This window comes from Chlorocebus sabaeus, chromosome 2, assembly GCF_047675955.1.
Source record: "Chlorocebus sabaeus isolate Y175 chromosome 2, mChlSab1.0.hap1, whole genome shotgun sequence".
Taxonomy (NCBI): Eukaryota; Metazoa; Chordata; class Mammalia; order Primates; family Cercopithecidae; genus Chlorocebus; species Chlorocebus sabaeus.
In genome coordinates, this window is record NC_132905.1 from 22,961,083 (window position 1) to 22,986,041 (window position 24,959).

General features: G+C 54.0%; 1 protein-coding gene across 2 annotated transcripts in view; it reads right to left on the reverse strand.

The window, feature by feature from the left end:
- Window positions 1–2,693: 2,693 nt before the first annotated feature.
- PLCG1 (phospholipase C gamma 1) overlaps window positions 2,694–24,959 on the reverse strand; it is a 38,981-nt gene continuing 16,715 nt past the window's right edge. Inside the window, exons 3-33 of one of the 2 annotated variants that reach the window (XM_008017310.3) lie at window positions 18,602–18,754; window positions 18,397–18,490; window positions 18,206–18,253; window positions 15,848–15,932; window positions 15,659–15,742; window positions 15,391–15,425; window positions 15,108–15,180; window positions 14,903–15,004; window positions 14,549–14,667; window positions 14,381–14,466; window positions 14,186–14,306; window positions 13,297–13,465; window positions 13,030–13,152; window positions 12,846–12,947; window positions 12,572–12,759; window positions 12,035–12,235; window positions 11,834–11,953; window positions 11,571–11,751; window positions 10,460–10,537; window positions 9,513–9,616; window positions 9,208–9,304; window positions 8,859–8,928; window positions 8,121–8,278; window positions 6,114–6,210; window positions 5,758–5,982; window positions 5,526–5,674; window positions 4,889–5,003; window positions 4,623–4,784; window positions 4,428–4,516; window positions 4,128–4,312; window positions 2,694–3,959 (exon numbers count right to left, since the gene is read on the reverse strand). In XM_008017310.3, coding sequence (XP_008015501.1) covers window positions 3,917–3,959; window positions 4,128–4,312; window positions 4,428–4,516; window positions 4,623–4,784; window positions 4,889–5,003; window positions 5,526–5,674; window positions 5,758–5,982; window positions 6,114–6,210; window positions 8,121–8,278; window positions 8,859–8,928; window positions 9,208–9,304; window positions 9,513–9,616; window positions 10,460–10,537; window positions 11,571–11,751; window positions 11,834–11,953; window positions 12,035–12,235; window positions 12,572–12,759; window positions 12,846–12,947; window positions 13,030–13,152; window positions 13,297–13,465; window positions 14,186–14,306; window positions 14,381–14,466; window positions 14,549–14,667; window positions 14,903–15,004; window positions 15,108–15,180; window positions 15,391–15,425; window positions 15,659–15,742; window positions 15,848–15,932; window positions 18,206–18,253; window positions 18,397–18,490; window positions 18,602–18,754 — 3,656 coding nt within the window. In that variant the 3' untranslated portion in view covers window positions 2,694–3,916. Of the gene's footprint in view, window positions 3,960–4,127; window positions 4,316–4,427; window positions 4,517–4,622; window positions 4,785–4,888; window positions 5,004–5,525; window positions 5,675–5,757; window positions 5,983–6,113; window positions 6,211–8,120; window positions 8,279–8,858; window positions 8,929–9,207; window positions 9,305–9,512; window positions 9,617–10,459; window positions 10,538–11,570; window positions 11,752–11,833; window positions 11,954–12,034; window positions 12,236–12,571; window positions 12,760–12,845; window positions 12,948–13,029; window positions 13,153–13,296; window positions 13,466–14,185; window positions 14,307–14,380; window positions 14,467–14,548; window positions 14,668–14,902; window positions 15,005–15,107; window positions 15,181–15,390; window positions 15,426–15,658; window positions 15,743–15,847; window positions 15,933–18,205; window positions 18,254–18,396; window positions 18,491–18,601; window positions 18,755–24,959 lie in introns of both variants that reach the window. The other variant, XM_008017300.3, reaches the window with a different exon arrangement.

The following is a 24,959-nucleotide window of genomic DNA, read 5'->3' on the forward strand; positions in this document are numbered from 1 at the left end:
CATCTGCTGACTTATTTTGTGGGGGAGTCAGGAAAAAAGCCAAAAACATTTCACTTCTTCTTGCCCACTTCTGTGGATCTTAAACTCCAGTGGATGGGTGGGGCAGTTTCCCTCAGCTCACTAGAGAAGTTCCAACTCACTGTCTTCTGCACTGCCGAGTTCACTGCACTGGCTTCTACATGAGAAAACGGATATGTTAGAAATCATGCTAAATAGACAAAGGCAAACAGTCAAACCTGGTGTCATCTGGTGAGAGACACTAGCGAGTTTTTTCTGTTCCTGTGAGTGCGGAAAAGCAGAGCCCGTCATTTGCTGGAGCGGGCTTGGGTGTTAGTGAATATGCATAAGGACCTGGGGCCTTCTGGAGGAACAAAACTGAAGCCCATACTTTTAAGACCCAAAGCCATTGAATTTTGTTGGGGTGGCCCTGAAGGCCTGGGGCAGAAGGAAAAAGGGTCCTTTGAAATGAAATCACCTACAGTGGAGCCAGGTGGTGATTCTGGACACCAGAATAGGAGTCCAGCTTATGTCATGGGGAAGCAGTGTGTGTTGAATCCCAAAAGCCAGGTCCTTGGAAACTAGACCAAACTGGCATGCAACTGGCAGAGCCAATCAGCTGAATGCCGTAGTGGGTAGACTCAGGCAGTGACTCACTTCGGGACACTGTGGGTGGAATTCACAGAACGGCCAGCCAGGCGGTTGTTGTGGGGTTCCTCCAGACAGAGAACAGAATGCCTAGGTTGACCCCTAAGCACAGGTCCCCTGGGAATTTAGTACTGAAGTACCCAGAGAAGACAGGAGTCGCAGGCTGAGACTGTGCTTGATCCATTTAATTAAAATGTGAAGAAGGCATGACCTTTTCATTCACCGAGTTAGTCTGGTGGGATAACCTAAACCTACTTGCTTTCTACCCGCCCTCAACAGAACTCATATGGTGAGTGATGGGCTCAAGTTGAAAGACAAGTTTCTAGGTCCAGGCCCAGCTCTCAGGTGATGTTCAAGATGTGCTTGGTCAGGAGGGAGACCCCTGCCTTTTCTGCTCATGGCCATAGATACTCAACTGAGGTCAGAAACTGCTCCATCTTCCCGCAGGGCAGCCTTTTTCCTGTGGCAGGGGGCAGAATGCCCCTGACCTTGTAGGCTGTGCCCTGTATGTGTACATGTCTGCTGGGCCAAAGCTGTTGAAAGTGAAGATCTGTCACTTTGAACCCAGTCTACTTGTCTCTGGTCTGTCAGCCAGAAAGTTCTACCGGTAATGACAGGAGAGCAAGGAGCCCGCAAGGGAGCCCATCTGCCTTTTGGTACCAACGACTTCCCTCTCTCAGCCCTGCCTGCTCTTTTCGTTTGCCCTGCCAAAATCAGTGTTTTTCAACCCTCTTACTCATTTAAATCACCTTGGGAGGTTTGGAACACTACCTATGCTAAGGCCCTGGGTACCAGCATTTTTCAGACGCTCCCCAGGTGGTGCTAATGTGCTGTTAGGGTTGAGACTCCACAGGTCATAAACCTGAGCTGTCGCACTGTAGGGACATGGCCCACAAGCAAGCATGGGATGGCGGAACAACTCCTGATGCCAAAGCATTCGGCCCCAAGTAAGGGTCTTCCCCACCAACACTCCGCCTTCTAGGTCAATCAACGTTTGTCAGGTCTGTCTGGAGGAATCTTGAAGTGAAAATGATCTTTAAATTTGCTTGAGAGTTGGCACGTTTTCCACTAGGAAGAACAATCAAAACATTTCCAGTGAGAGGCAAAAAGGCAATGTCTTACAGAGCCCAAGAGAGGTGAGTCTCAGGTCTACAAAGCTGCCTTAAGAAAGGCAGAGCTGTCCGTTCCCCAGGTTGTGTTCCAGAAAGACACTTGTTCAGCAAATAGAGATATGTATTGATGAAAATTAAAAGGGTCAACACCAACAGGCCAAGGATGTCCTAACCAACACAGATGGGCCCTAACAGAAGGGCCTACACAGTCCTCTTCCTTCTCTGATAGGAAACCTTCCTCTCCAGGCCATAAACATCTAGAGAGGAAACATGGATCGTGAGGGCCGGGGTGAATTCCCACCCACCACCTTCTTGTGTATGGGAAAAAGCCACCCTCCTCTCTATGAGCTGGGACTGTGAAGCTGTAGAAGAAAGAAGAAAGTCACACAAGAACCTGAGCACTATCGCTGTTTGATACTGGCATGTTCATGTCATCCATGGAACTGGATCTATCTAAAATTTTTTGTGTGGCATCATTTTTGTTCCATCCCAGCACAGCCCACTATGAAAACAGAACCTTAGGAAGAGAAGGGCCTTTCAACTGTGTTCTGGGCACAGAGATTTCAGCTGCCAAGTCCTGGAGACAACCAGAATGGCACCTGGCAGTGTTAACTGAATGCAGTATTTTTGGAAGGCAAGGTTTCTGTGGCACTGGAAAGGGGCTCTGGTTGTTTCCGGCTCACCACCAAAGCTGGCTGGCCACAAAGAACCCAGGCAGGATGTACTCTGCTCAGACACACCCTCAGAGGATGGGCAGGAGAGAGTGGACCCACAACTCCTGTTAGCCCAAAGGAGGGAAGGGCTGCTTAACCTGAGAAGGTTCCAGAAACTTCCCACCTGCTTCTATTGCAGAACCATCCAGTGATTGTTTCTACTGAGCATGTCCCCGTGCAACAGGCTTTCCTGAGCCCCCCAAAGAGCATACAAGTCAAAGGAAAAAGGACATGAGGATGATTTATTTGGCAGTCAGATCTTAAGAGGGCAGCAGAACTAGCAAATGGCCAACCCTGAGCCCAAATGTGGGCAGTAGGTTTGTGTGTGCTGAATGCTGGCTATGCTATGAGGCACCTTTGCGCCCATGGGCCTGGCCCCGGCCTCGGCCTCTGTCCTGAGGTGCGGGCTGCCTTTTTAACTTTCCCATCTCCATCCCTGGATCTTTTTTACCAGTTAGAAGCTGCAATAAGGATGGCAGCTTCATTCAGCACCCAACTGCCTGTACCCCACCCACCCAGGAGGCAGGCAACTCCTCAATCGCTTTTTAATTCCTCAGGGAAAGCATATTGAGTCGTCTTTGACTTAAAAACAACCTCACCAAAATAGGCTCTGCTATTTTTTCTCTTCCCCCCACCCCCCGCCCCCCATTCCTGACAGTGCTTTAACATCACAAACTAAGCCCTCTTAACACAGCAGGCAGCCCACCTGCCACTCTCCTCTCCAAGGCTCTACTCCAAGGTTTCCCTACAAGGGTGAGGAGCAGGAGGAGTAAATAACTTAGTTACAATACCATTGAGAAGAAAAATAATACTGCTATTTTTAACATGATCCCCTGTATCTTTCAGGCTGGGTCATGTTCCCAGCCATGGGCAATGTGCCCTTGTGCTGTGTCCTCCTCCTCAGGCAGGGCAGAGCCCTTCTCCATGCAGGCCCTACATTCCTCTACCCTGGCTCCAGGGCCAAACTGCAGGGGCATCTAGCCTCTCACCCTGCCCAGCTGTGGTTTTAAAGCTACAGGACAATGTAAACTTTGTTTCCCTGGCCCAGCAAGGCTCCTCCTCCTCCTCCACTCTTAGGAATGTCAGTAGCTCCTTGGAGTCTCCTGTGCCACTGGCTGAGGCAGCCTCTCTCTCCAAGGGGCTTCGGCCATGGTCCTGGCCCCACAAGATGGAAGGATCCATCTCCAGAAGTCAGGGCCAGATGTGTGTGCTTAATGCGAAACACAGTACAGTTTTTGCCTTCATCCAGAGCTGGGACATGGAGGCCCAAAACAGTAATACATCTCATTAATGGCTTGGTTTCTGTCTAGCATTCACTGCTGGAATCCAGGCTCCAGGCTGTGAGACCCAGAAGGCCACCACAGGGGGCTGCTTCCAAAGAACCCAGTTCGCGGCATTCTACAAGGCGCACAGCACCTGCTGCTCTCCAACGAGGCTAGGGTACAACTAGAGGCGGTTGTCTCCATTGACCCGAGTCCTTCTTGGGGCCCTGGACAGAAGAGAAGAGTATCCTTACTGGCAGGCAGGGCCTTGTAGCCCAATCGGGCAGCCCAAAGCCAGACAATATTACAACTTTTCTACCCAGGAGAAACACACACTGAAGAAGCAGGACCTAGCCACTGCCTTCCTGGCTCTGGCACCCCTCCATCTCTCTCACCTTCGTTCTCGACTGTCAAAATGGTCTGCAAGATGTTCCTGGGAGATGCGGAAGTCCTCAAATGGCTGCTGGTAGCGGGATTCAAAGGAGCCTTCCCGGGCTCGGCCGTGAAACAGCTGGCCTGAGGCATCTGAGCCCCGCTCCCGCAGGGACGTACCACTGAAGGGACTGAGGTCACCATTCTCCTGCTTCAACGAAGGCAGGTGCACAAGAGGGTCAATGACTCCTCTGCACTTCACGAGGCTGCTGTCTGGCTCTCCTCCCACCCACCCCATGCCAGCCCACCCCTGCTGCAGATACCTTGGCAGGGAATATGTCAATCTTGATCAGCAGGGAGGCCAACTCCAGGTCCTCACTGTAGTTGTTCTTCAAAGGCACTGCTCTGTATCCTAGGAGGAGGAAAAGCCTGGCCCTCAGCCCACGAGGGACAGCAAGCGGCCCACCCCACCCTGCCAGCAAGACTGCAGGGGCACTGCCTCCAGGAATGGTCCTCACCTGTCTTCAGGCCTTTTACCGGGAAAGTAGCCTGAGCCAGGAAATTCTGGTCACTAAACATGTCTTCCTCATACACCACAAAGCGCAGAAAGGCAAATTCAGGGTTACTGATCTGGAAGTGGAAGGGCTTGGCTGGCCATACAGGGTTGAGTCCATTGTCCACTATGAAGGCAACGACAAAAGGCTTCAGGTCACCCTGGGAGAGGATGGGATGACTGGTGGGGAGGGGCTTGCAGTGCCCCAGGAGAATGGGAAGACAGACTGACCCACAAACTCTGTCTTCTGCTTGGTGCTGTCATACTCAGCTCCAGCCACCTCAATCTCCACAAAAGGGCACACAATGCCTCGGCCATTCTTTGGCAAATGTCGGGCACCCAGCACCTGTAGGCAGACAGAAGGGCCTGGGATTGTCCTTCCTGCTCCCTCCAATCCCCGACTGTGGAGGCTCAGGCAGGATTTGTGAAGTGGAGGCAGTGCGCCCTCTGCTGGGCCCCCGGGACACTGCCCATGGAGTCTCTCACGACATCGGGGACCCTAAGCTGTCCAGAGCAGCTGCTGCCCATAGTTTATTCGAAGTCTGAGCTTTAGCCAAAATTTCCATGTGAGTTTTGCAATCCACTTCATGTTAAATCCGTGTCTATTTTAACACAGGAATCTTTTAAATGACCTCCCCTTAGGGGAAAAAAAGATCTCATTAGAACAAGTCACCCCATGGCTCTGCATGTCCTAGATGGATAGAGTAAGTGCATGCTATCTTCACCCCTTCAAAGACTCTGCTCAGGCCCCATCCTCCCTGACCACCTTGATGCCTGAAAATGCCCACTTTTGGGGAACTCAACATAAACAGACTCCAACGGCAAGCAGCCCCTTTCCCACCCTGAAGCCCAGATGAGCAGCACCCACCTCAACAGAGATGGCACATGGCTCCAGCCCACGGAGGCTGCTCTTGTCAAAGGGGTCGAAGGCCTCATCCCGCATGGTGCTTGGCTGCAGCACGTAGCCACAGTGCCTGCCCGTCATGAAGAGAGCCTGGTTCATCTGCATAGGCTTGTCTGGAAGAGGCAGGTTATGGTGTATTCCAGTCCAGCTGCCCCACAGTACCCCTCCCCACCCTCCTCACAGGGGACCTCCTCACCAGGGGTCTGGAAGTTGAGGGCCACCAGCTGACTACCACAGATCCACATGGGCAAAGGATCGTAGTTGGAGGAATCCAGTCGCTGGCCCTTGGGGTAGATGCGGGAGAGCTGCAGTCGATTGTACTGAAGGAACTTCTTGCCTTTGGCCTTGTTCACGTATTTCTCAGCCTTGGTTTCCGGGAAGGATGACATGTCCCGGTAGCAAGCACGTTCTGTGCCAATCTCTGGGCCAAACAGGGAGAACACTTACAGAGCCCGCCCACCCAGGAAGTGTTGGGGGGATAACTAAATACTCCTTTTGCACCCACCAGGCCCTGCAGGCACACGCACACCCCGCCTGGGCCCTGGCCCTTACTCTCTTCATCGAAGGGAACAGGCCGGCAGTAGACAACAAGTTCAGAGAGCTCCAGGGCGATCTTCTTCCTCCGTTCCATTATCTTCCCTTCAGTGAGCTGGTGACACACACAAGGCCCTGTAGCCCCAGGCTACAGCCCTGCCCAGGAGAAGGAAGCCCCTGCCAACCTTGGGTATGCCCACACTGCAGGTGCTCTGGGCCCATCTCCCACCCTCTCCTGTACCTTCCAGACACCACACCCAACAGTAAATGAGGGAGCTCTGTCCTCAGCCTCATCCTGGAATCATCTTTCCTCTTTTCTGTCCCAGAGGACACGTTTGCCCTCCAACCTTCTTAGAGGGGTGGGGGATACAGACTCCTCATCACCACCCATGTTCCCAGTGACCTTCCAGGGATCCTGGAATTGGCCACACTCCCAAGTGACACTTTCTGACCATTCATTACCCAGCCTCATCCCAGGGTAAAAATGATTCTTCTGTGTCACCTGTGACTGCACTAGGGATGCAGGCCCCTGGCTTGGTCTCCATCTGTGTCCTAAGGATGATCCTCACTGCCTCAGCTCCCCCAACTCCAATATAACCATCCACTCTTCATGGTGTATCTCCATGCCAAATCTCTACAGAAGCCCACTTATAAGCACCCCATCCTATCCTCTCACCCCTGCAGGACTTTCTTCTTTCAGTGGCTTTTTTTTTTTTTTTTTTTGAGACGGAGTCTTGCTCTGTTGCCCAGGCTGGAGTTCAGTGGCATGATCTCGGCTCACTGCCACCTCCACCTCCTGGGTTCCAGCGATTCTCCTGCCTCAGCCTGCTGAGTAGCTGGGATTACAGGTGCCCGCCACCATGCCCGGCTAATTTTTGTATCTTCAGTAGAGACAGGGTTTCACCATATTGGTCAGGCTGGTCCCAAACTCCTGACCTTGTGATCGGCCTACCTCGGCCTCCCAAAGTGCTGGGATTACACCATACCCGGCCTCAGTGGCTTATATTCAGACTCTTCCTTTTTCAGCCTAGACCCCCGGATCCAGTCCTTCAACCACCTGGTATGCCAGCACCTTTTCTTCTAGGGGACAGCCTGGCAAGCCCCCTATCCCTTCTCTGTTTGGCTTGCAGTTGCCCTCTCCAAAGCAGCTACAGACCCATCTACCAAATGCACTTGGTGAAAGGGCCACCAAGTAGGAATTCCCTAACCCTTGAGAATACTTCTCTGTTCCCCTAGGCTCAGTGGAAGAGGCCACCCTTCCCCAGAAGGCTGGTCCTACCAGCTAAGCTTGGGCTCCATCTCCTCCTACACCCTGCTTGCTCCTTTCAGCTATCTGCATGAAAGCCTGCTCAAACCCCAGCCACCTGTCCTCTCCCTCAAGGACAGGCCCTACAAAGGCTCTGCCTTTGCCATTCCAGACTCCCCACTGCCCACTGCCATCCAACCCCAGCCATGCTGCTGATGCAGCTCAAAAGTCTCACCAGGGCTATTTGCTGCTGCTGAATCCAAAGGGCACTTACAAGTTCTTATCGTGCCTGTCTTTACCTCTGTAGCCCTCGACACAGCAGACCCCCTCCCTCACCAGTGACCTGCAGTCTGTCTGACCTGCCTTTCCTGGGCTCCTTTCCTTGCCCATGCCTTCTCATATGCAGCTTCTCAATCCATCCCAAGTTCTCTTCCTATTTGATACCACCTCATCCCTTCTATGCCTCAGCCCCCACTCTACTCCTGCTTCCAGCCCAGGACTTCACCTCTTAGCTCTGGTCTTATGTATCCAACTGCCCACTAAGCAGACCCACTTGAACAGCCCATCAGTATCTCAAACTCAACATGACCTAAACACACCACATTGCATCTCATGTGTCTGTTTCTTCTCCATCCCTAGCTAAGGCAGGGGCTGTGGCCTATCTAGCATAGGCCATTGGCTGCCCCACTGCTCTGAGGGGGCTTGTGCTGGGAGCTGGAGGTCTCAGCTGCCTGACAGGCCCACACACTGCCCCCCACCAGGCTCCAGCAGGATCTCACCCTGGCATCTGCGGTCTGGGCCACTTCACGGATCTTTTTCACCCAGTCCTGCAGCTCCTCCTGTGAGTCGGCAGCAACATCCAGGGACCAGTGGGCCACCGACGCCATGCTGATGGAGAAGACGAAGAGCCGGTTGTTCTTGCCCTCAGGACGGATGGCTGGGAGGGCGAGAGCAGATAAAAGCTGGGAATAGACATCTCACCCCCTCCACCCCACTTCACACCGCAGGCACTGGCTCAAATGAGTTCTATCTCATCCCATTTCCTCCTTCCCACACCCCATGAGGGGAAGGACTGCTCTGCAGGCCCATTTTACAGATGACGATGCTGCAACTCTTAAACAAGTCACTGCTGGTTGTGGTGGAGCCAGTGTTCCAACTTAGCTCTGACTCATGCTTCTTCCCTCAAGCCATGTCTCCCTCTCCACCCCATCTCCAAGCCTTGTCACATCCCTGTGGTGCAACCCATTAGGCCTGGGGATGTCAGCCAACCAGGAGCATCATCCTTGCTGATTCTGACGGGTTCCCCAGTGCCTGGTATGGGGTAAACATGCAGGGGTCAAAGCTGAGGGTGACAAAGGGAGCCCAGGGTGTTAAGGGGATGTCCAGAGCATGGGGAGAACTTGGAGTGAGGGCAGCCTTTGGGGTTCAGCCATCAGCTTCCTCCCTAGGAGCAGGAGAGAGATACAAAGAACCTCACCCTAGGGAACAGTGGGCAAGAGAAACGGATGGGAGCTCACCAATCTGACAAGCCGGCACATCCAAGACCCCCCGCAGCAAGTCCCCTAGGGGGCTGTTCTCGTCCAAGTGCTGTGGGAAGCAAAGCCCACCAATGGTCAGCATGGCTACTGCACGTGTGTGAGGGGATATCCGTGTACATGGAACAAATACATCTTGTGGGTGCACCTGTGACTGTCAAACATAGCACACGTATATGGGAGACTACGAGCATGGCCACATGGGCTGTGTGACCAGTCCATGTGACAGGGGTCTGTGCATGCACGTGCGTGCTTGGGACTGTGTGATGGGGGCATGCCAAGGAGAATCTGGGGATAGGGAATGCTGTTCCTCAGGTGGTTCTGGTCTTACCTCCCTCTCTGGCTCCAGGGCCACGGGGTTGACCATCTCTTCCACGTAGTTTGATGGGAACCACAGCTGCTTCTTCCCTCCGTAGTCCCCTCGCCACCTGTGGGAGCCATAAGGTGCTAACCTCCAGCAACCACCCCAAACTCCCATGAGGAGGGTATCCTTCGGTAGAGGCTCCCATGCCTAAGCCAGGCTGAGGCAGGCACTGCTGGTGCACACAGGAGACAAGCACATCACAAATGCATGTCTTTGGGGCCCCAGCTCCAATGGGGTCCTTGGACTCTGGGCCTACCACACCACTGGCTCACCAGCCTCCCTCTTGCTTCTCCACATTCTGGATGATGGCGCTCTTGGTGAAGGTCAGCTCATCCTCCCTCTGGGCCTTGTAGTCAAAGAGGGCTTTGACTGCACACTGCAGAGGTGAGAAGCACCAGTCAGAGCAGAAAGGCTCTCCCTGCCACTGCTGACCTGGGGCTTCACGTGCACACACACGTGTGCCTGGGCTTCCCAGCCTGGGGTCAGGCCAGTGGGAGATGACACTGCCATCAACAGGCCCCAGTTATAGTTCTTGTTACTGCCCTGCAGGGAGGCTCCAGGACAGATATGATCAGAGAGGCAGGGCCTCTGCCAGTGAAGTACCTCAGGACCCAGGTGGAACCTTAAGCCCCACCCTGGGCCACAGGGAGAACCCTGAATCCGCTCCCAGGAGTCAGGGCTGGCAGGCCAAGAATGCAGGGTCTGCAGTTGACCTGAGTGCCTCCCCGGGACCTGGAAGCATATGGGGCCTGGATGGGACCCCACCACTCATCTGTGAAGTGGAAAGAAAAACCTCCTTCCAGATCCCCTGGCTGTGGAGGGGAGGGGGTGAAAAACAGGGCCCAGGCCTTTTTAGAGAAAAAGGCAAAACGAAAAAGAACCTGTGTGACAGAGCTCCATGAGGCTGGGGAATGAGTGGCCAGTGTGCCTCCCAGCTCCTACCCCGCTGCTGCCCAGGGAGGAAATGGGGGTCACCCACAGGAGTTTTAAAGGGTCACTGCTGACCTAAAGGGTAGGGGCTAGGGAGTGGGTTGGCCCTGGAAGACCTGCGGTCGCTCACCAACCACACATCTCTCACAACCTCTTGGGCCTCGGAAAACCACAACCACCACTTCTCCATAAAGACCACAGATGGCCCAGAACACAGAAATGAAGCCCCAAGCAGCTGAGCAGCTGGGGACCCTCCCCAGCTTCCTGTGCCCAGAGGCCTGAGCTGTACCTTGAAAGTTGGCATAGGGTTTGCCTCTACATAGAAGCCAGGGTTGCGTCCCTCATACAGGGCCCCGTAGTCAGGCTCCTGGAAACAGGACACAATGGGATATGTTAACGCCCCAGAGCCTACAGGTAGAAAGCAGCTACTGGCTTCCGCAGCAGCTTCCCTTTCCCCCAGTGCAGCAAACTTCCACCTGGCCTTCCTCATCAGGCCACCAAGGCGGCCACCACCACTAGCACCTGGTCCACAGGGATCCTTCAACCTCAGTGGAGATGGCTTCAGAGGCCTCAGGCCAGGTCTCACCCTTTCTTTTCTTCACATTTTTATTATGTGAGGCCCAGTCCAGGATTCTAAAATCTCTCAGGTCCGAAATGCCCAAACTCCCAAGTGTTTCTGAGCTATGTGCAGGTGGGCCCTTCACAGACTACCCATATTCAGTGCTTTAGTTCAGTGGCTCATCAGTTCACTGCTGAGCCCAAAGTCAGGAAGAGCCTTTCCACTCCCCACACTCCTCCGGCCACTCCTCTCCATCACCTGAGCCCCTGGTGCCGGTGGACAACAGGCCTCTCCCCAGCCAGCCCTGTCTACTGAGGACAGAAGTCTCTCAACTGATCTCCTGGTCCTAGACCCCTTTCTTCTGTCCAGGGCCCTTATCACCAGCTGTGCTGCCATGAGTCCCGACTTTTTCCCTCAGTGGTCCCACCTCCTGTGGCTCTGCCCTCCATACCATCCACCAGGAGGCTCCACAGCTACTCTTGGGTAGCCTCTTCCTACCTGCCCTAGGACAGAGTCCAGGCCAAGCCCAGGTTGATGAGCTTCCACTGTGTGCACCTCTCCCAGCGTGAGCCCCAGAACCTCCTCACTCCTCACCCTGACTCATGGGGAACCCGCTGCTTATGTGCCTGTCCCCATCCTTGTGGACACTGCTCAGGTGTCCCCTCCTCCAGACACCCTCCTGGTACCCACACTGGCTCCCAGCTGGACTCAGGGGCCTTCCTATGAACTCCTACAACACCCCAGGCCTTGCTGTTACACATATCCAGATTATCCAGTGACTGCTAAGATTCTGGGTCTCTCCTGCCTCCCCTGCCATGCCCCGTCTACCACAGCCCCTCACAGCTGTGCCAATCTTCTCCAGCGCCTCCTCATTGATTGGATAGCGCAGCTTCATCTTGCGGTATAGCGGGTGCTTCTCATAGTAGCTGATGAGGTCAACAAGGCTGTCGAACTCCGAGTTCCCTAGCATCACAGTCTGGCCCTCTTGCTGGACACGGCAATGCTTGATCTTGCCTTCAGCCCTTCACAAGGACAAAACAGTCACACACGGCAGGGCAGTTCAGACCCAAGCAAGGCCCCACAACCCAGGGCCACACCCCTCACCGGAAAGAGATGGCATATGAGTTGGGCTCATTCCGCTTCCGCACCAGGAAGGCCCCATCACGAGGGACACGCATCAGCATGTGCTCAGCCTGTGCTCTGGTCAGGCTCGCGTGGTACCACCTGAGGACAGGCAGAGTCAGGCCCAGCCAGCACCATCCATTGCCCTGCCCTGCCCTGCCCACCCCCAGGTCCCTCCCTCACTCTTTGCTCTCATGGGCATTGGTCTGTGGGACAGGCTCTGAAAGTCGCATCTCAAACTCATTGCAGCGCAGGGGCACCTGCTGGTAGTGTGTGATGAGGTCATAGAGGGAGTCAAAGACGAGGTTGTCTGTCAAGAAGAACTTGGGGGTCCCAGCATCTTGCCGTGAGTGGATACGGCAGTGCTGGACTTTCCCGTTCCGCCTGTGGAAGACACAACGTGAGGGAGGCTGGGAGAAATAGGCCAGGGCCCCAAAGACCAAGTTCCACCTCAAATGAGGCACCAAGCCTCAAGGAGGGAGGCCAATCTCCTGAGGAGCTCAGGTGTGGGCAGTTGCACTGAAAGGCTTCAAATGAACCAAAAAGGGAGGGGTATGGCGGGGGGTGACAGAGAGAGAGAGAGAGAGAAATTTATGTTCCATGTAAAGCATAATTATTGTCCTGGATCAAAGACTCATATGTTAACTGATTATCTCTGGGTGATGTCATGTCTGTGTACACACGCTGACTGAACATGTGCATCTGCATGGGAAGTGTTACCAGAAAGAGAGCGTGTAGTCGCCCACGAAGGTCTCACTCTCTCGCACGAGGAAGGAGCCATCAGGGGCCCCGGTCTCGATGCAGTACTCAGTGAGCAGGCGCTCAGCGATGTGCCGCCCATCACGCCCTGCCCCTAGCTTCCCATGGAACCACTTCTCATTGGAGTGCAGCTCTGTGCTGCTGCTGACCTGTCAGGGGAAGGCAACAGCAAAGACACTGGGACCCTGGCCCAGGCCTGACCTGGCCCAGCCCCAGACCTGAGCTGGTTCCTCACCTCCTTGGGCTCCTCCTCATCCTCGTTGCCCTGGTCACTGCTGGTCTCCTCAGAGTAGTAGATCTTGCTGCTGGTCAGAACGAAGTAGTGGGGATACCATTCCTGGAACGGACCAAAGAGGGACTTGTGAGCCAGGGTCCTCACACCCACTGGCCCACCACCCCCAGCCCGGCCCAGTCCTCACATGGTTCACAGGGTCCTCCAGGTAGAGGATGCCATTCTTGATGGAGTTGCTGATGTCGTTCTCAGAGTACATCATGGATGTAGGCACCTCCTCGTAGGCACTGCCCTCAGCCAGCTTCTTGTGCTGGAGAGGCAACCAGAGCAGGGCAATGCAGACTCCAGTCATCACCCCACCTCCTCACCCAGGCGTAGGCCCAATAGCTGAAGCCATGGCCTGGGCAAGGCACTGAGAAGTGTGGGGCTTCCCCAATAAGCCCACCACCCCCACCTTGATGAGGATCTTCCTCTTAAGCTGGTTGGGTGAGGGGAGCCCATCAGCGGAGATCTCCACAGGCTTGGTGAGGAGTGTGTCCCCTAGCACCTTCTTGAAGTGCTGGGCCATGTTCCTCTGCTGGGCAATGCTGCAGTGGTCCTCAATGGACAGGATGACTGGGTACCTGCAGGGTGGGGGACAAGCACAGTGAAACAGATTCTGCAATTCTCTGGGGTCTAAGTAGTCCCTCACAGTGAGGTGTTGGGAGCCAAGGGCCTGGGGACTTCTTGTCTATAAAAACTATCCCAGGCCATAGCCACTGGTGGGGCAGTGGGGGTTCTACAGCTGTGGCAGCAGTGGAAACCAAAAGGTGGCCACTGATGCAGTCCCAAGCTGGTCCAATTATGGAGGCTGCTCAGCAGTGCAAGAAAAATGAGGCCACCAAAGAGGCCAGGAGAGAGGAGAAGCCTCCAAAGTTAGCTGTTAGAGCCCTGGTGAGCTAAGGGAGACCAGTGACCACAGTTCAAGCAGTAAACAGAATTGAAGGAATGGGACATAGGGAAGACAGACAATCTCCTGGGCTGTGAGGGCAAAGGAGTTGGCAGGACACTGGCCTAAAGAAAGCAGAGGGCATGTTTCCTGAAGATGAGAAGAGCATGTGTTGTACAGTCTAAAGGACCCATGAAAAAGAAAGTTGGCTCAACATGTAGGAAACAGAAAGTGTAACTTGGGAAGCAACAGCTCAAACAGGAAGCAGGTGACGAGGAGAGGCCAAGAGGAAGGACAAAGATGAAAGGCTGAGGGAGAGGGGACAGGGTATTCAGGAGTCTTGCTGCCCTCTGTCCCTCTAGAATGAGAGAGCTGGAGCCAAGTTAACCCCTGGGTCCTCCAGCCTCTGACTCACTCTGAGGCCACAAAGGCATGCTCCTTGATGGTTTGCAGGACATCTGAGAACTTGATCTTGGTGGTAAGGGTGTGCCCATGGTAAATAACTGGCATCCCATCTGGGCCGTCCCAGCAGTCCACTGGGGAGCAACATCATCATGGTCAAGCAGGCAGGCCTCCCATCTTCCCTCCCCCAGCCCCGGACCCCACGCACACTCAATGCAGCGACAGCCCATCCGCAGGCAGCGAGCATAGGCTTCCAAGGAGGACTCACTAGAGAACTGGTCCCCGGTCAGGTACCTGGATAGGCAAGGAGAGGCATGTATGGTCAGATAGGCCCTCCTGGGAAGAAGCTGGGTGGGCCCGAAGGAGCCACACTCACGTGTTGTGTGAGGAGGAGATCCAATAGTGGGAAAGGGGGTTGTTCATGGTGTCCGGGCATACTGCATCCAGCTGTGAGTTCCACACACTATTCTCTTTGGAGAACAGGAAGGTGACAAACTGTCCAGGAACATGTGGAAGGGAAGAGAAAGTGAGTCCCTGCCCGGTCCAACCCGAGATGGTAGGTTGGGGGTAGCAGAGAGAGTGCTCTGTCCCAACTAGGGGTGGGCAAGATGCATAGTAGGTAGGAACAAGGTGGCATCCCTAAGAAGCGTCTAGCTCCTGAAGCCCAGGTGGGGTTCTGGTCACCCCTACCCATTCTCTTGACAAAAAATGGGTGAAACGTCGGACTCACCTCATCCAGGAAGAAGTATGGCTCCTCGATCTCTCGCAAGGGGTCTCGGAGGAAGCTGAGCATGAACTCCTGCACCTGGAGGCGATCAACAGCCCACAGCTCCTGATGGGGTGGGGAGGGCAGGGAATGAGAGAAGCCTCCAGTCATTGATGAGCCCAGCCCCCCAACAACCTGACAGCCTGGGCCAATGTCAGCCCAGCCATACCCCCTGGTAGTCAAGAAGGAACTGCTGGAACTCAGGAAGGGACACTCGGCAAAGCTCCGGCCGCTCCCCAGCCCTGCAGGGAGAAAAGGTAAGCTAGCTAGCATGGTCAACAGAAAACAAGGTGCCCCATGGAAGGCAGAACCCAACTCCCAGCCAGCACAGCTTCCCAGAATGGTCCAGCATGGTTCCCTACTCCCACTGCCTCCCACCTGGATCAGGAATCGCCCAGTGGCGAGATGAAGGGGGCCCAGGGAAAACCCCACCTCCCCACTCCAAACCAAACCTCAGAGTACTGGCTTCCAAGAAAGGGAGGTCCATCTGCAGGAAACAGAACCTGGTCAGGGCAAGAGCCCCTGGGAGGCCATGTGGGAAAGGGGCTAGTAAGAAGACAGGCTAGAGCAGCAGATGGGGGTAGGCCTCAAGAGGAGAAGAACTGGAGAAATGGCACCAAAAAGCCCCTAAGCAGGGCAGCAGGGCTGAGGCAGGCAGAGCTGGGGGGTGGGGTGGAGGAGCAGGGGCAGGGGTTGAGGGAGGGCAGGTGGCTCATGCACCGTCTTCTGGGCGCTGTACATGAGGCTGCGGTACAGCTGAGCAAACTGCCCGTAGGTAATGTCCCCGCTGCGCTGCTCCAGGTCCTGCATGGTATAGAGCGGGAGTGCCAGTCAGGCAGTCAGGGCCCCAGCTGCAGGGCTCTTGGCTTCCCCTGCCCCCAACTACAGACAGCCCTGGGGGGCACTTACCGTCAGCCGCTCTCGGAGGAAGCGCATGTTGGGGACCCGGTAGTTGACCTGGGACAGCATGTTCTTTAGGTCCTTGGCTGATATACTGAGAAAACAGGGACATCCCCAGTGGTCTCATCCAGCTTCTCATGACCTCTGACCTGTGAGTCGAGCCCACCTGGGGCTGGACAGGTAAACAACACTATTCTGGGAACCTGGAGTCCTGAGGGCGAGACTGGATCAGAACCCATGGGGTGACCAAGGTTAGTCCCTTCCTTTCTTTGGACCTCAGTTCCTCATCTGAGCAAAAAAAAAAAAAAAGCAAGCCTGTAATTCTGGCAAGGAAGATGTGAACAGATTCAGTAAAGTGGGTCAGGCATGGGAGGAAGAAAAACCACTCTCCAGGCCTCCCCTCCCACCGGCACTGCTCAGGCCTGTGCCAAGGTGGCAGTCAGCCCATCCAAGACAGAAGGCAGGGCTCACTCACAACTTCCCTGCTGGGGGCAGCACGGCAGCGGGTCCCTACCTGCTGCCCACTGCGATGCTGGGAGTTTGGTCCTCAGAACCCACTAACCCATGAAGGGGAGGGAGGAGGAGGTGCATGCTCCACCAAATACAATGACTGGCAACTGGGCACCTCCTGGGGCTAGACAGGGCCTGGCTCCAGGAAAGAAGCTCAGAGAACAAGGCCCCTGCTCTCCAGGGGTGTCCTGCCCACGATGTGAGGCTGGGGACACTGCTGGACCTGGCAACAGGATGGACGAGAAGGAGGAAGGGGGGCTTTCTCTCCTGGAAGGTGGTGTCAAGGAGGGGAGGGGAGGGTGGGGTCACCTCCTCTGAGCCCCAAGGGCCTGGGAGGAGGCACCAAAATTCCCCAAGGGGGCTGAGCGCCACACTGAGTGGATCAAGCGCTGCAGAGGGAGGGCTGGCTCTGTACAGGTGCCACCTCCTCTGATCCTCAGTCACCCAGGAGGTAGGTGCTATCAGGGTCCTTGTTTTCCAGTGAGGAAACAGAGGCCTTCTGGTTGCAACTGCCTGCATCACCAACCTTGCCCTCTGTGGTCTCTTTCCCATCAGCATACGAACAGCCTGTTACTTCTTCCACCAAAAACACGTGTCTTGCCCCTGCTTAGCTCTCCAAGTACTGCCCTCTTCTTTGCTCCCCGCCACCGCAAAACTCCTTGCAAGAGTCATATTGCTCCCTCTCATTCCCGTGAGCCCCTCACCACTTGGCTGATACCGCTCTTCTCACCATGTTAAATCCAAGGGTCAATGGTCAGATTTCACCACTGTCTTCTTCCTTGGGCTGCCAGAACTCAGCACTCTGGGGGTTCTCCTCTTACCGCACTATTTGTCCCCAACCCCTCCAATCTCTAATATGGGGGTGGTCTGAGGTCAGCCACTGGACCCTGCCCTTTTCTTGGTCTGCTTGCCCCCTAGGTGATCTCACCCAGCCCTGTGGCTTTCAGTGTTATCTACATACACCCAAGTTAAAATCTGCAGCCCCCACTGTGTATGTACCTAAACTCAGTCTAACCACCTGCCTACTCAACAGCTCTCCCTGAACAGCTAACAGGCATCAGAAAACTTAACAAGCCTCAAAGTGAACCCCTGATCTTCCCTCCAAATGGGCTCGTCCCATGATCTTTTCATCTCAGTCAATGGCGACTCTGTTTTCCAGCTGCTCGAGCCAAAGAGCATACTATTATCCTCAATGCCTCTCAAACCCCAAAATCAATCTGTTAAGGATATTCTTTCTGGCTCTATCTTCAAAATACAACATGGCCAAAATCCAGCCACTTCCTACCATTACCATCATGATCCAAGCATTCTCATTTTTCACCTGGAGTGTGGAAACAGCTAACTGAGCTCTCCACACAGCAGCCAGAGTGATCCTGAGTAACCCATCAGGTCACATCACTCCTCTCTTCAGAACCCTTCCATGGCTTCCCATTTCTTTTAGGTCAAAGGATCTCACCACGGTGCAGCACCCACACCATCTGGTCTTTGCTCCCCCTTCTCTCCTTGGCCCCTCTGGCTGCCACACCAGGCCTCAGAGCCATAAGCCTCAGGGCACCCTTCACACACTACTGGCCACCCTCACCTCCAGGACACCCAAAGGCAGTTCTACATACCCAGTCTCTGCCCATAGCGGCAGGGCACACAGCATGTGGCTGGCTCCTCTCACTAGCTCACACCAAGGCCACCAGAGGACTTTGTGCAGAAAGCTACATGTGGCAGAACCTGCTGCCCACCGCCCTGGCCCCGCTTAAGGTCCCCTGGGTCCTCTGGCTCTCCAGGCAGCTACTTAGAGGCCTGGCTAAGGTTCTGGATGCCCATCCCCACCCTGCTGGGCTAGAGTCACAGCTCAGTACTTACCGATCCTCACGATTCCGATCCACTGAGTAAAACTGCTTCCGGAGCCACCTGGAGAAAGAAGCCTGAGGTGAGGGCCACTTCTCCATCTACGGCCAGGCCCGGGAGATGCCTGGGCACACAAAGGGACTGCTGTTCCTGTCCCCCTGGTCCCTAATGCTCCCAGCCCTAACCCCTTCAGGAGTGGTTCTTACCTCTCAATCTGCAGGGGTGTAGGTGCCTGCAATGTATCCTCCATCAGCCAAGTTAAGCCCTTGATCCACATGTTCACTTCATCCTCAGATGTGGCTGTGAGCAAGGTATCATCAGCTGCACCGAGGGCATATACCTCCCACTGGGCAGGAATGAGCAGGCAATCCCCTAACTATCCCCTACCTTCTCCACCCCCTTGACTCCCACCTTGCAGGCTCAGCGTCTTCAGACGGAATTCCATTCCATAGAGAATGACAAAGCAGTGTGACTGGTCTGGCCGGAAAGCGGGGTCCTCTTGATAGCGATCAAAGTCTCGTGAGGTCTTCCCTGGGCGAATCTCCTTGATTTCTCGAATATCAACTAGGAAGGCAGCAAAGAGGCCAAGATCAAGCTGGGCTCTCCCAGAGTCAATACCGAAAGGAGGGCAGCCTAGTTTCCTCATTCTTTTTTTTTTTTTTTTCCTGAGACAGAGTCTCGCTCTGTCACCCAGGCTGGGATGCAGTGGCCGGATCTCAGCTCACTGCAAGCTCCGCCTCCCAGGTTTACGCCATTCTCCTGCCTCAGCCTCCTGAGTAGCTGGGACTGCAGACGCCCGCCACCTCGCCCAGCTAGTTTTTTGTACTTTTTAGTAGAGACGGGGTTTCACCGTGTTAGCCAGGATGGTCTCGATCTCCTGACCTCGTGATCTGCCTATCTCGGCCTCCCAAAGTGCTGGGATTACAGGCTTGAGCCACCACGCCCGGCCGGTTTCCTCATTCTTACACTTTCAGGGAAGAACCCCAGAGGCAGAGCCAAGACCACTCAGTCACTCTGGGTAATAAGAGGGCTGGGTTGAGTCTAGGGATAGGCCTTTGCTAAGTAAGGGCTGAGATGTCAGAGAGGGCCATATGGGGGAAAGGCGGTTCTGTGGGGTGTCCCTTCCCTATCTTTGTTCCCTCACTGAGACATTTTGACCTGCAAAAGAGCTGGACTCCAGAAGGAGAAATAGGGACCCAAGGCTGTTCATGAGGACCACTTCCTGAGACGAGGTACACACCAATCAAATCATAAAGTCCCAGAGGCAGGGCTGGGTAGGTCAAGATGGGCCTCAGGATCCCTGGGAAGTAGGCTCAGGCCCAGAGGACTGGTGCATCCCTGAAATGCCTAATTGCTTAAGACATCCCCACACGAGTCTCAGCAAAGGGCCTAATCCCCACTCCATCCCCTGACCAAGGCATCGGCTGTCCAAGAGCAACAGTCATCCTGGACCCAGACCACCGTTTTGCCTGGGACCATTTCCTTATCTTAGCTATCCAAGGCCCTTGCATGCTCCCTTGGCCTTCACAGGGCATAGTCAGAGAGGTACAGGGGCTTGAATAGCACATGACCTGCCTCAGCCACTAAAACTTGAGACAATGACGAGTTCACTCATTTAACTTCTCACAGTCTCAGTTTTACCATCCGTAAAGCAAAGGGTTTGACTGAGTTTCTCTAGAAGGCAGGGTGGTAGAAAAAACATGCACAAGCTCTGGGCGAGACTGGCTGAACTAAAATCCTAGCTCCACCTCACATCTATGTGATCTCAATAAAGTGACAGCCGCTCTGACCTCACTGCTACACTTGTGAAGTGAGTAACATAAGAGAGTAGCATACAATAGCATCAGAAAGATGTTGGTAAGATCAAAAGTTATAACAGCTAGAAACACTCAGCACTGTATGTGGGGCATGGAGGGAGCCCATCCAATGGACTCCTCTGCTCCCTCAGCAAAGGTGCACAGGCTCTGACACACTCTCCAGCATAGGGAGGAGCTGCCCGCTGGCCGGAGGGCAGACATTCTAGCCCAGAAGTCACCAATTTAAGGTAGATTAGGTCAAAGGAAAAAAGCTTGGCTTAGCCAACAGCGATGACTTTCTTTTGAGTATTCCCTAAGCTCTGAAGCCTCTTGAAATGCTCTAAACCCAGACTGGCCTGGTAACTTTGGAGCCAGATGCAGTGCCAGCATTTGCCTGGCCAGCCCCCACCCCAGGAGCCCTTCCAGCCCAAACTGCACACTAACCTAGCTGCAATGTCCTAACAGCCCAACTCCCCCAGATGCTCTCTTCTTGTCCTGTCCCTCTAGCAACTGCCACAGAACTCCACATCTATCCCACCGGGAACAGTGGGCATTGCTTCTGGCCCTAACCCTAGATCCCTGACACATTCCTGGTTCTACCTGGAACCACCTAACCCCTCAGCAAACCCCTCCAGCCTGTCCTCCAGCTGAGAATCCTGCCTTTCCTGCTGTTTTCCCTGCCCCCGGTTCTCACCAATCAGCCATCCTTCCCCAGTCTTCTGGCTCTTCATAAAACATTATTCTGACCCCCTTAGACCTCATTAAGCCCCTCCCGAGGCTGCCCATTGCCAGTCTAAGGAAAACAAACACCTTCTATGGCCTTGAGGGCTCTTTGTGACAGGGCTCAGGAATTTACCTCCCCAGCTTTTGCCCTCTCACCCTCTCTGCTCCATCCCCACTAAGCCATACCTAGGGCAAGAATAGCTGTTGCTTCCTATCCCTATTTCATCTTGATTCCTAGTCTGGAAATGTCCACCTCCCAGGCTCCCTTCTCTTTCACCAAGGGCCCAACTGAGAAGTTCCTTCCTGTGATACTCATACACTTGATGCCTCTTGTATACAAACATGTACATACATTGCTCATACACCTAAGGCCAGGCAGGACCCCTCCAGGGCTTGCTTAATGACTGAAAGAAGAAATGAAAAAAGCAGGTACACAGGCAGAGGGAGGGAAAATCAAATAGGGATGGTAAAAAAAAAATGAATAGTTATACTCAGGTAGAAACAGAGGGAGGGAGAACTGGGCCATAAAAGACCTAACCGAGAACACAGGGCTTCCAAGGACAGAAGGAGGAGCTTCTATCAGGGGAAATGGCTAGATCAGAAACTGCAGAACAACCACAAACTCTGCCTTTTGAAACAGAAACCAGTCTGCTCTTCCGGTGTGGAGCTGCTGTCATCCCCCTCCCACACCTTCTTGCAAAGGTGAGTGTGACTGTACACACACACACACACACACACACACACACACACACACACACATAGAGTCAACAGGCCTGTACTCCTGCGCATATTTCCATTGAGATCAGTTGAAGGCAGAACAGGTGCCTGAGATAGGGACCAGGTGGGCACAGTGCAGCTCCAGGTCAGGCATCCAACGCTCCCAAGTTCCTGTTGGCCACACCTGGTCCCTTGTACTGTCTTCCATAAGGAGGCACCAGCCTGGTCCTGGCAGCACAGTGAGATGCTCTACTAGGTTCTTGGAAGCCACATCCTGTGCTACCTCCCAACCTCACCCCTCATCCTCCTGCCTCCCAGAACAAATATGGCAGCAGCATCTTTCCTGAGAGAGCCAGGGCTGGTCCCCAGGAATTCACGAGACTCCCCAGAGAGGAATGGCCTCTGCCCTGGTTGCAGGTGAGAGAGACTGATCCAGTCTGGCACAGTCTGGGTTAGAGCTCCCTGCCATTAGTCAGGAGGGCAGGAAAAGAGATCGTCCCAGAACTTGGGAGCTTGAGAAGGGGAGAACTACTTAGGGGAGTAGGAAAGTCACACCTTATATCCAGAAATCCATGACCTAGCACTCCTCCCCAACTCAGAACCATGAGAGAACAACATTCAGGGGAACTCTGGGGGAAAAGAAAAGCCAGGGGTACTAAGAGGCCCTCACTGTGAAGAAGATGGGGAAGTGAGAAGGAGGAACTCTTTGAGAACAAGGGCAGGATCCCCCAAGTAGCAGCCCAGAGGCCTGATATGTAGCATGATGACAAAGGCTTAATGCCCAGGCTCACCTTGACCCAAGAGGGCACAGCCCAGCCAGCACAGCCCATCAGGGCTGCAGCATATTCACTTTGCCCAGCACCAGCTCCCCAGGCCCATAGCGACAGCTGCCCAGGCTTCAGGAATGGCACCATGTCCCCAAGCCCACAGTGAATACTGCCTGGGCTTCAGGAATGGCCTGGGCATTACCATTTCAAAAGCAGCTATGGTAGACAGTGACAAGATAAGCTGCTTGGGGCAGTGAGGGGGATTTAGTCCCTTATATTTAACTGCCCACAAACTCTCATGAAGAAACAGACTGTCTTTCTTGAGGGGCTCTGAAGTAGTGAGGGACCACACACACCTGTGCCTGGCCTGTATACCACATGTCAGCTCAGAGGACTGAGAACCTTCTCATAAGCCAGGCTTCCCAGTGCCCCAGGCAGAATCCTGGGGGCCTTGCTCTGCTCCCTGCCCTGGTAAAGATCTGCATTCTCCTGCTCTTTCAAGAAGCCTTCCCTGACCATCCCCTTCCCGCTCAGTGAGAACCACATAGCTCTTAAACTCTAGCTATGAGGCCCTGGCAGTCCCTCACTCTTTCGGCCTCAGTTTCCCCATCAGGAAACTGGAAATTCCTCTTACCTCACATGGTTACTGTGAGGGCCATGCTGGGAAGTGCTGGTAATAGAGAAGCCTGGAGGCAGCCCACCTGTCTGTGTGCCTAGTGCCATTGACATGGAGCCTACAAAAGCTAACAATAGTGGAGATAAATAAGGCCACTTGCCAGGGCCCCACTAGGTGCAAACCCAAACTTAGGTGAAATAAAGCTGGTCCATGAAGAGAAGAATACAAGCAGCTATTTCCCCAGCTCAAAAAGAAGTCTGGCAGGGACGGGGGCATTGTATGGGGAGAAGGGGGACTCTTATGGACTTGTGTACAGATAAGCATAAGCAGACATGCTGCTTCCTGAGCCTGCAGTGCCCCATCTGCACACTCACCAATAGTCTGAGGCATGTGCACCCCTAAAGATCAAGTTTCAAATCCTGGCTTCAAGCATATAGCGAGGCCTTGGCAAGTCTGCAGTCCTCTCCGTTTCATCATAAGATGAAGGATTTCGTGGGAGTAGACACACAACAGACCCTTACTTGTAGGCACACTACCTCACAGATACCCACATAGGAAGGTCAGCCTTGGCCTGCCCTACCACGCCCAACCTCAAATTCATTTGTGTTTTGTTTTCTGGGCAGAAGGAAATGTGCCTGCTGCCTGGCACCTGGGGCCAGCTCTAAGCATTGAGGCAAAATGCCACAAGACTGAATTTGTAAAATAAAAGCTTATATGATGAGGCCAGGGAGACTGGGAAGGGCAATGTTCCTTTTCCATCTCCTCCCTCTTCTCCCCTCCCTTCTCAGCCCAGGGACAGACTCCTGGCCTAAGACCACAGACATTAGAGACCAGCAATTACTCAGAGCGGAGCTTCTGGGCCATGCAGTCCTGGAGAGCATCCACCTTTTGGACATGCCAGTAATGGCAGTTGCTTTCCCTTTAAAAGGAGCCTATTTCCTCATCTGAGCCACCCTATGCCCAAGCACTCTGGGAGCTGTGAAGCTATACAACCCTCAGGGCCAGCTGAGAACCTGCCTCTGCAGGAGAGTAAACCCCTATTCTGGGACAGCACCCAGTCCACTGACTGGGGAGACAGGGTGCTGTCAAAGGGACAAGCTATATGGTGGGCAGCCAGTCTGGAACCTGGGAAAGGGGGAAGACAATAACCACAGAGGACCCATCTGTGTGCCTGGCTCTTCTGAAGGTAGGGCTGCTTCCTGTCTTTGACTCCCACCCCAACTCCCCCGAGACATCAGGCCAAGTTGCAGGCCTGTCACCAGCTCCCTTCCTGTCCAGTAAAGTGGGATAACCACCCTGTCTGGCCACCACAGGGATGTGCATAAGGGCAGTATTCCTGTTGCCCAGACAGAGTTCAAGGAGAGTGGAAACCCTAGGGAAGAGAAAGAGAAGAGCAAAGGCAGGGCTCCTCAGAGCACAGCCAGTGAGAGCCAGCCAATCCTGCCCTAGGGGGAAGACACATGGCAGACCCAGAAGGGGGAGAGGGAGCCCAACCATCAAATCCAAGACCCTAAATTAGACCTAATCTTCTTGTTGGAACCTGTGTCCTAGTGTCCCCTGTGCTCAAAAAATCCACTTTCAAATAGCCCGACAGAGGTCCCCCAAATTTATAAGCTTGTTAACCACTCATCAGGCAAAAAGTGTGTAGAGAGGTATTATGAGCAAAAGCACTGGCAAGGTGGGCAGGAGGCCTGGACCCATCTCTCTGAGCCTCATTTTCTTCATTTGCAAAATAGAATCACCACTCCTGGCACCTCCTTCATTGGACTACAGTGAGATGCCAACGAGGTTAGAGATACAAAAGTGATTTAATCAGAAAGGGACAGGAGGACATACTGAAAACTAAACCCACTAAATGATGGAGATATGGCCAAGAAAACCATAACAAAAAGTACCCCAAATTTCTGAACATGAAACAAGCTTTCACTGAAATATTTCTCTGGGTCTGGGTGTCTCGCCCTGTTGCCCAGGCTGGAGTGCAGTGGTGCAATCTCGGCTCACTGCAACCTCCGCCTCCGGGGTTCAAGTGATTCTCGTACCTCAGCCTCCCAAGTAGCTTGGATTACGGAACACGCCACCTTGCCCAGCTGATTTTTGTATTTTTAATAGAGACGAGGTTTCACCATGTTGGCCAGCTGCTCTCAAACTCC